The sequence below is a fragment of the Montipora capricornis genome, unplaced genomic scaffold, assembly GCF_036669925.1.
Source record: "Montipora capricornis isolate CH-2021 unplaced genomic scaffold, ASM3666992v2 scaffold_44, whole genome shotgun sequence".
Classification (NCBI taxonomy): domain Eukaryota; kingdom Metazoa; phylum Cnidaria; class Anthozoa; order Scleractinia; family Acroporidae; genus Montipora; species Montipora capricornis.
Window position 1 is genome coordinate 1 of NW_027180173.1, and position 10,000 is coordinate 10,000.

Consider the following 10,000-nt stretch of genomic DNA (forward strand, 5'->3'; position numbering starts at 1 on the left):
GTTAAGAGGTATCAAAACCAATAGGTTTCCATGGTATTTAATCTGGTTAGCGCTACTCATGCTTCGAGCAGCTCAGGCCAGGTGGGGACTTTCCTAACCAACCATCGAGTATTGTAACGCTAAACCAAGACGATTTCGAGTAACTCGCCAATTCCTAGGCGTACTCTCAATGATCCAGTAAGTTTTACGGATTTATTTTGAGTGAAAAGGTGGTTTGAACGGGAAAACAAAATTCTGAAGTTTTGAAATGGCCGGAAAAATTCGACTTTGAGGGGTATTCGTGAAAGGTTAACGACCAAATGTTGGGCAAATGACCAATCATTTTCGTCATTGAGGTGCAAAAATATTCAACCTACCTGACCATCGCATTCCCCTTTCCACCAGTCGCCTTCTTTGTTAAGTATGAGAATCTTGGAATTTCTCTGCGAGGGAAGTGAAAACAGCAAACTTAGAAATTGCCTATTCTTAACGATCATATTATTGGGTAAGACTGAACAATAAAGCGAGTTTGCGACACCGAGCATTCTCTTACGTTTTGGAAACACTGATTCAACGAAAGTCGGCATGAAATCCTTGGAGTGGTCCACTGACTTTAAAATATTCAAACGAAAAGGTTCCTTTCTTTGGGAAAATCCAAAACCGGATTCTTTGTTTTACTAAAATCCGAAAATGGATCATTGATCCGAAGAATCCACTTTCCGAGTGGAATCATTAAATTAGATCCATGCGTTTCTTTTGGGCACGGATCCGAAAAAACTACGTTTGACCAGCAGTCTTGTGAAAATACACTTGACCGCCATTTGCGTGAATCATTGCGACCAATCAAGGTGAGCTTTCAGTGCAATTTCTTCTCAATGTACCCGAAATTTATAGAAAGTCGTAAAGTTTTCGCAGAACTTCAATTTGATACAAATTACATTAACGCTAACCGGCTGAAAGTGGGCTGTCACGCCAGAAAAATCCGTTTTCGGATTCTTCGTTTCTTTGAAAACGAAGGATCCGTGTGATCTGGGATCATAAATCCAATCTTGGACTCCCCCAAAGAAACGCACCCTAAACTTCTGCTTTCCGAACCGAGAATTTAACAATAATTTTTTCAGGAGTTCATCTCTACCTGAATTGATATTTCTTTAGCGTTCCTAGCGCTGTAAGGATACATGGCTTTGGCCCAACCAACGCCTACAAGTAAATAAGCTAAAAATAAATCATTGTCTTAAGATAAGATTCACAATGAAAATGTTAACTCAAGTTAAAGAACCAAAAAACAAAAGTGTGCAAAAATTCAATAATTCTAGGAAGTGATCAATGATCACCGACCGCTAAATAAATCAATCCATCATTCACTGGCAACTAAGCAAGCAAAAATAGGAAACGAACTGACCAGGAAGTTGACTTTGTTTAACAATGAAAATGGAGCTGTACAATTTATTACGGATGGTAATTAATCATGGTAATAGGACCGAAAAGCAGCGAGGTTTGTATCAAAGCATGCAAGGACAACTCCAGCCTCGCTTTTATTCAAAGGCCTGGTAACTGAGCACAGAACTGTAAATATTACAAGGTGTCCAATTCGCCCTTGTCACACGGCGGCCATATTGTCCCGGGAGACCAAAAAAGCTTTGTCTTACCACGCCAAGCCTCGCAGTGGAAACCATGGGAGTGAGGCTTGGCATGGTAAAACAAAGCTTTTTTTGGTCTCTCGGGACGATATGGCCCCCGTGTGTCAAGGGCGAATTACAAACTGTCCTATTATTCATTTATCAGGGCTGTTGATAACTAATCTCGAGAATTTTGTGATAATTACGATTACTGATAATACAGAGCTAATAAACATGTCGCAAGGATTCTTCAGGAAGAAGTAAGGCAACCAATTATCTTGTACTTAATCGCTATCTTGAAGAGCATGGAAGTAGAATATTGTTCAAACAATTTCTAAGAAAAGTTTGATTCCTTGGGTTTCTTTATTATGATTACTTTGTTAGCTGTAAATATTTTTTGTTCAATACCTTTTCCTTTAGGTTCTTCATTCACTCCATGCCGTAAGTTTGTGTCCAGTCCTGGAAAACTCACACCGAGAGTATTGAGCTTGTAGTAGTCAACTAGCTCCTGGCGACGAAAGGAGAAGATACGCAGTGAATAAAGTGCCCATAAATTTTGAACTAACAAAGGGTTCGGACAAGTCGGGGATCTCCGTTATCTAACAGTTTTACTGCCCGATTCGTTTCGTTTTTAAGAGCCAAATGTGCCGATCGTCAGCTTTCCGTGCGCACCGAGTAACAGTCTTGGGAATGCAAGAGTTCACGCCGTACTGCACATTATGCCACTCACCCTGTATTATTTATTTATATCACAACTATTAGTTTTATTCGAAAGAAGCTCACCTGAATAGACCCAAATGAAATCGCTTTTGTTAAGTAAAAAGCTCCTTCTTCGTAAGGGATTTTGATGTGTTTCACGTTGTTACGAAATCTGTGCAAAAAGAAAATACGTTAAGCTTATTTTACGAACTTAACAAGTGACGGTGAACTAGAATTACCGATGAACTTGTGGCACTTGGTGCGTGCCGGCGTTGTTGCAAAAATACTACCATAAGTTGATCCACCACACAATCACCAGAAAAAGTATATTAAAAAAAAAGAAAAGGCTGTCCTTCTTTAACCGAATGCCAAACGAAAATCGCCATGCTCACGTCTAACCGAGCAAAAGTAATATATTTTTCGTTGATGGGATAAATCAAACACCTGTACAGTTTCCGCCTAACTATTTGGTTTTCTCTGTGTTGCCCAAGGAACGATAAGTGGACAAAAATCCACGAACGAGCTAGTGGTCCCAATAGACTACGTTCCCAATGAATAGGCCTTTTTCGATATATCAAAATTCACCTTGAAAGAGAGGTTTAGAGGACAAAGACAAAGGAAAGTGGATGATCTGTAAATATGTTTCACATTCATTCCAACGTGTCTCTATTGCTTTTGTCCTCACTGACTCACTTCACTATCAAGCCAAATATTTGATATTCGAAAATGGCCTATTGTGAATCGTTTCAGTCCTTTGAGGGACCAAAATGTGATTCCAAATGAACCGCTTCAATGGCCGGTAACCCCAAAAAGGACTAAAACGACCAAAAACTCACTAGTGGATCCCAGCCTGTTAATTAGGATCGGGTCCACTGCTCTGCTCATTTGACGTCACAACTGTCTCGCATTCGTGTTGTCCAAAAAAGGTTGCACTGCACAGCAATTTACCACATTGAATGTTTTTTTTTTTTTTTGCATATTGGGTGTTAGGGTTAATCGTGAATAATTGTGCCGTGTCACCAAAATTATTTCAATAAGATGGCGAGGTCCAAAATTCTTAAATTCACTGAAATTTGGATATTGAAAAATATTCTTTGAAATATTCGTCGAAAATGTTTCAAACAAATGTTTTTCTGTTATTGTTAACGATGGAGCTACATGTAGATGGGGTGCCCCACGCATTTGTGAGATGAGAAAAACTTGAGTCGCCCAACAGGATTAAAGTTTGGCAATGGAGTGGAATGTTCACGTGTGCGAAATGTGTTCCTTACTTGACGGACAAGGCATATTCTCCGGCTCTACTGACACTCTCCCTAATTAAGAAAGTGCCATCGCTTTTGGTGCTCAACATCTGTTCTGCCTGCGGTCTGTCTTTCCTTCCTGCGAACCTATTCAAGAGATAAATGACCGAGTGTTGGAAAGCTATCAGAAAAAAGCAGGTCAGCTAAATAAACGAGGCCGTGACGTCCTCAGGCTTGGTATTACCCTAACGTGGACCCAAATGCGAACATGGTCAGACAAATTACTGAAAAGCCTTTCTTAATGCACAATTTGAACTTCACTTTATCACGCTGATGCCGGTCCGGAGAGCACAGAAGAGGATTACACAAAGAAACATGCAGGACACCATCCTTTTTGCGGCGGTCTCAATGTAGTTTTCAATGGTTGGGCCCTTGCAAACACCGTATTTTGGCCAGTTAGCGCCTGTTCTAAATATTCAAATCAATATTACGAACACAGTGGCACAAAGATCTTCCAGCGCTCAGCTAACTTACCAGTTGAAAGTCTTTAACGACGAATTCAAACTTGAAGGAGGAGGTGTTGGGTGACTTCTGTAAAACAAAGCAAAAAATAAAGAATTTGATACTTTGCGAAAAAAAACCAGCGCGTAAGGTCCGTTCATCACACAAAAAGGTAACACCATCCAATGCAATGCAAACTAGTAAAATATAGTAGAGTACACTACAGTTCTATCTTTAGACGAATCTCTGGGGACTCGTCAAGTCCAAACGCAGAGGAATTAAAGGGGCAGTTTCACGGTTTTGCGCATGTCCAAGCTTTGGGGCTATCAGTACTAAGTCCTAAAGCAAATACACTGAATTACTGAGACCCAAATTTGGTGGAAGATACTCCGGGTTTACAGAGAGAATATCAAATTTAGTCTTGACCATCGAATTTATTGTGCGGGTCGAACATTTTGTTCTACGCACGAGTTGTCATAAGGCACGAGCTATCTATTCACATGCAGTAGGTTCATAACACAAAAGAAGTAATTACAAATGTAATTCAAATGATTAATTCCACGTCTATGGCATTGTTTCCGATTCCTGCATCAGTGCTTTCGATTATTTCAATAACAATGGAATTAAAGGGGTTGACGTGAGACTTTGCCCATGCGCGGAGACGTGAAACTCTCCCTTTTATAAAGCCAAACGAGTCACAGAGTACAAAATAAACTAGACTCATACGTGTAAAAGAAAATTGCAGTCTGCATAAGATTTTCGCTTCGCGAAACAAAAATCGTTGAAGTTAGAGCTATTTTGATACTACACTTCATTAGCTTTCCAGTTTTCTGGAGTTTCTCCAGAAAATCAAAGCGCACGAAAGACGACTTTCCAAAAAAACACCTTTAAAGCTTTACGGTAACGTTTATAAAAGCGTTCAGGTGATTCGCATAATCCACGAATGCAATAGCTGTTATTACAGTTGAGCCCAAGTTTAAGCGGTATTCGTTTCAGAGCGCAAAAGAAGCAAGACTCTCGCGTCTAATTCGATCAGATATAAAGAAGAGCAAGGGACTTAGTGCGCGAAATGTGAAAAAAATAATGAGTTCCTATCCAGAATTTACGTTATTCTCGGAAGATGAGAAACTACAGTTGTTGAATGGAAGCTGCCCTCGATAGTTTCGAACATTTGAGGTTGTTTCTTCGGTTAACACTGTTAGTTTTTCACGCCCAATAATCAGCTTTAATGACAATTTTCTAATTTTGTAATTCATTAGGTCTCACGTTTCTTGCAAGTTGTACTCAAATAATTCGTTGTTTTCCTTTAAAAGTAACTTAATTAACTAATTATATCTAGCTCTCACATCAAATGGAAGGCTAGAGATGATCTCTCACGGATAAAAATGTAAGGAAACATTCACATCTCGGCGACTAAAGTAAGTTCAGAATTTTCCTGTATGGAATAAGACTTTTATTTCATCGTTTAGTTAAAGTACATTTATTTGTTGTTTCTTCGACTTTTTCTTCATCACGTGATTAGCCTTTATATCTCACAGTTTAGAATATTATTAAAGGTAGTTTTCTGTTTTCTTTTTAATGTTCTCTCTAGTTCGAGAGCGATGGCACAGTGGTGAGAGTACTCGCCTCCCACCAATGTGGCCCGGGTTCGATTCCCAGACTCGGCGTCATATGTGGGCAGAGTTTGTTGGTTCTCTACTCTGCACCGAGAGGTTTTCTCTGGGTACTCCCGTTTCCCCTCTCCTCAAAAACCAAAATTTGATTTGATTTGCGTTAACTTGTTAATTTCAATTTACAGTGTTCCCGATTAGTGCTCTACGGCGCTAGAAGATTAGACACTTAAAAAAAGGTTCCTTTCGAACCAAACCATACAAGAACACTCAGCCACACGGCTTAAGGAATTCAGGTTCATAAACTTCTATGCAAGTTCCGAAATAAATTTTGCGTATCGAAATACCAGTCTCTGTTTTATGACAATGTGGGTTAAAAAAAGGAAAGGAACTTTATTTAAGTGTCTAATCTTCTAGCGCCGTAGGGCACTAATCGGGGACACTGTAATTTGAAATAAACAAGTTAACGCAAATCAAATCAAATGTTGGTTTTTTGAAGAGTGGGGAAACCCGGAGAAAAACCTCTTGGTGCAGAGTAGAGAACCAACAAGCTCAACCCACATATGACGCCGAGTCTGGGAATCGAACCCGGGCCACATTGGTGGGAGGAGAGTGCTCTCTCCACTGCGCCATCCCTGCACTACCTCTTGACCACCTCTTGATTTGGCTGCACCAAGTCTTGACTTGGCTTACGAATATAACACTACGACGCCGCCTACAAACACATCCATATGCTATACACCGCCTTTCCATACTTTCCACGATAAAATTAGGCCAGGCAAACCTCAAATTACTCGAAAAAAAAGGCGAAGGAAACACTCAAAAATCAAGAAATTAACTGACATTCGATAAGAAATTCTTGTTTTGACCCAAAAGCCTCGTTTTGGCGCCTTCTGAAACTCACACCGTTTACACGTAGGCTCAACTGTAATAACAGCTATTGGTTGTCAGCAACCCTTTTTCCTCCCACAAATTGTACTCCACTCAATGCTACTACGACTAGTGATCCATATATAAGTTCATCCGAACAATTCAGTCAGGCACAACAAATAAAGAGCGTTAAGTGCTGGTCACACGTGTTCGAGCTTGGATGTTACACTTCTATCTAAAATATTTAACTTACTCTTCTCTTATGGTGGTTTCTTCATAACGGGATGTTGCTTTAGCGGTCTGCAAGTTAACAACATGTGAATTTACCGACCTCATGTGCTCTCGTAAAGTGTAATATTTTAATACCACTCTCCCCTCCTCCCCTTTGAAATACAAACTTCCTCGTCCTTTCTGCTCCCTTGCATGCACGATAATGTCCCGCGCTGTCCTTTGTCACGTGATTACACGATGACATCACTACATGGCGAACCGAGCGGGACCGTTTATACGAGAATTTTTCAGCCCGGATTGCCGAGATCTCGGCAGCTCAGATCGGGATCACGGCAAGAGGCCAGCTCGCCTGCTCATATAAAGTAAGCGAGATTTTACCACAGAAAAGAGGCATTAGCCGAAATCTCGGCAAAGCGGGCCAGCCCGTCTGACCGGGCTGGATATCCTCATATAAACAGGCCTTAAGACAGAGTTTGAGGAAAGGTGTAGGTGTTTTCAGTCCTTTTTGGGATTGATAGCTGCTTTAAACTAGGTAGAGTGCATATTCAACCTAGGAAAATGAGGATCACCAATTTAACATAGCTAAAAACGGATTCAATCGGAGACCAGATTTGACCCACAAAATATACACTGTATCACATTCCATCTAATATAAATTCATTCCCTATATTCCTATTCCGAATAGCCCCCAAGGTGCTGTGCCTTCAAATCACTTAACAAGACACAAAGCAAGGGAGTTCCCATCACAGGGTAGATGAGATACAGGAGACATAGAGCCAAAAGGGCATAACCGGATTATTAGGAAGAAATAATGGGAACACATGAGAGCCATAAAGGGCACGAACACGAGGAATTCAGCGAACAGCGAGTCGGTAAAACACAGCGTAGAGGAGAACTGAAGAGTATGACGGATACATAATACGAAAGGGGGTAAATAAGAGGAAATAATTATAAGGTACATCCTTCTGGTATACGAGTTCTGTTATCCACTTACCACGTGGCTTTGAGGGAAATAACCAACGGCTCCTGTCCTTTTTGACCGTCCCTGTAGAAAAAAAACATTAGATGATACTAAATCCAACATGCTAGATTAAGGTTCAAAGCTAATATTATGCTCACCACGTCTTTTCAGACCAGGGAAAAAAACAAAATCGTACGCCAAACCTCAAGATCAGCTCGCTTCTCCAATCAGTTGGACACTTTCAGCCCCAAGTCAGAACTTGGAAGGCAGTTCCTTTCATATAGTGGGGCTTTAATTTGGAATTTTCTTAATAACTAAACTAAAGTTAACCACAGTCTAAGTGGTTTTAAACATGTTCTCAGAAGCGGTTGTGGAATGATTCAAGATTTTTCAATCATCTCCTTGTATTACTGGAAAGCCCTACAAAACCTACGGTGAATAATTTGCCGACGAATAAACCCTCCTTTTGACAAATTCCTTCCAAACCGTCCATGCACCTTCAAACATGCATAAAAGATAGTTGCTTTGTTACAGCTATTTCTACTTCTTCCACCTACCTCCCACCATTCAGGATCGTTTTTATTGATGACTTCGATTTCATCCCCGATTACAAAACTTAAATTCGGACGGCCACCAGGAGCTAATCCAGCGAAACTGCAGCGTCAAAAAGGAACAAGAAAGCAGAGAAAGGGAAAAAAAAAGCCAGTTAAACATTTCCCTCCTAATGCCAACGCCAGGAAATTTTCAGTATTCGTCAATAGAGGTTTTCCTATGGTGGGATTCTGTGGGAAAGGTGTCTCAGTTCAAACGAGCAAAATCCAAGAGAGCACTTACTTTGATATCGCCGCATAAAGAAGTAGTATCCCTGCGGGTGGCAAAGAATACCATTATGGTAATATGCATCCACAGCGGCAGAAAACGTATTCAATAACTATTGAGATTTAACTAAGAAGTCGCTCCTTACCCAGGCTTCTGAGAGAGAAGTGGGGACTCAATCTGTTACTGAAAACTACTCCACTGAACCCTGATTTAGTACTCAATAGAAGTTACGTTCTTGAAGCTTTATGAAGACAGCCCAGGAATCAACAAAACTGTCGCATGAAAAGATACATGTATATCTGTTTGCAAACTTTATTTGCAACTCTGCCAACCAATGAAACGGAATGAAATTTCGTTTCAACAGCCAATACGGCACAGGTTAACTAAAGCATTAACATCAACAGCTAACTTCATTAACACACGTATCTCATTTCTTTGTTTTGTTTTTGTTTTTTTCATTAAGTTTAATCCATTTCTCTCCTCGCCATCCTCAACTAAAACGCCTGTAAAACAGTTCCATGCAGTACCGTAGTCCATGGCAAGGAAAGTGAAACGTTAATTCAAAGATACCTGTGATCATAAACTGCCCAGTATCTCCATATACCCACCTGATCGCATCCTTGCTGGCGCCGAAGCCTTTCTATTCTTGGACAAGTCGGGACTGAGCGTGGAGGGAGGAATGTTCGTTGAAGATGACTTGGAAAATGGATTCCTTGGGGAAACATTGGGCCGAAACGGTGACGTACCGGGAAATTTGGACCGATTGCCAGGGCTCGATATACACGGGCTGCTCTTAGGAATGCAATCCTTGTGGGCACTGACATCGCAAACTGCAATGATAAACAGAGATTGACCGGTGAAATCCAGGGACATTTTACTTCAAATGATCATTGTTTCAGGATGATAATTCATAACTGACCTGCACATTTGTATCCTTGATTTATTAATCCCCTGAAAAAAAAAAAAAGCAGCAAGGCATTATTCGATATTACCTTTGTAATAAATGTTCAAAAAAAATTAATGGTGTCGAGTAATGTGCGAGATGCACGCCCTATACGAAGAGTTCACAGAACTCTGAAGCATTTTAAAACTGATAATACTAATAATAATAATAATAATAATAATAATAATAATAATAATAATAATAATAATAATAATAATAATAAAAATAAAAGCTATACGATCCTCGCGTAGAGGACCTGATATATGTAATGAATCACTTGATTTCATATCAACCAATCAGCGCACAGAATTTTAAAAATCATAAATGGTTTGAACCCAGGAGCCAAATCATAATTAAGTGAAGTAAATCACCCGGGTGAGTGTAATCCTGAGAAGGACTGTTTAGGAAGGTATTGTCTGACCATTCGACAACCTGAGACTCTGAAGGTGACTTTCCACTCATGTTGTCGAAATATCAGTCATTAGTATATATACCACACAGGTGAATAGTGCTCTCCACGCGCGCTG

General features: G+C 40.2%; 1 protein-coding gene across 3 annotated transcripts in view; it reads right to left on the bottom strand.

The window, feature by feature from the left end:
• Positions 1-332: 332 nt before the first annotated feature.
• LOC138035961 (proto-oncogene vav-like) overlaps positions 333-10,000 on the bottom strand; it is a 37,998-nt gene continuing 28,330 nt past the window's right edge. For 2 of the 3 annotated variants that reach the window (XM_068882347.1, XM_068882349.1), the window contains 12 exons: positions 9,450-9,481; positions 9,139-9,360; positions 8,546-8,576; positions 8,269-8,365; positions 7,745-7,795; positions 6,773-6,819; positions 4,073-4,129; positions 3,569-3,685; positions 2,382-2,469; positions 2,007-2,106; positions 1,115-1,194; positions 333-422 (listed from right to left, as the gene is read on the bottom strand). In XM_068882347.1, coding sequence (XP_068738448.1) covers positions 348-422; positions 1,115-1,194; positions 2,007-2,106; positions 2,382-2,469; positions 3,569-3,685; positions 4,073-4,129; positions 6,773-6,819; positions 7,745-7,795; positions 8,269-8,365; positions 8,546-8,576; positions 9,139-9,360; positions 9,450-9,481 — 997 coding nt within the window. In that variant the 3' untranslated portion in view covers positions 333-347. The remainder of the gene's footprint in view (positions 423-1,114; positions 1,195-2,006; positions 2,107-2,381; positions 2,470-3,568; positions 3,686-4,072; positions 4,130-6,772; positions 6,820-7,744; positions 7,796-8,268; positions 8,366-8,545; positions 8,577-9,138; positions 9,361-9,449; positions 9,482-10,000) is intronic. The other variant, XM_068882348.1, reaches the window with a different exon arrangement.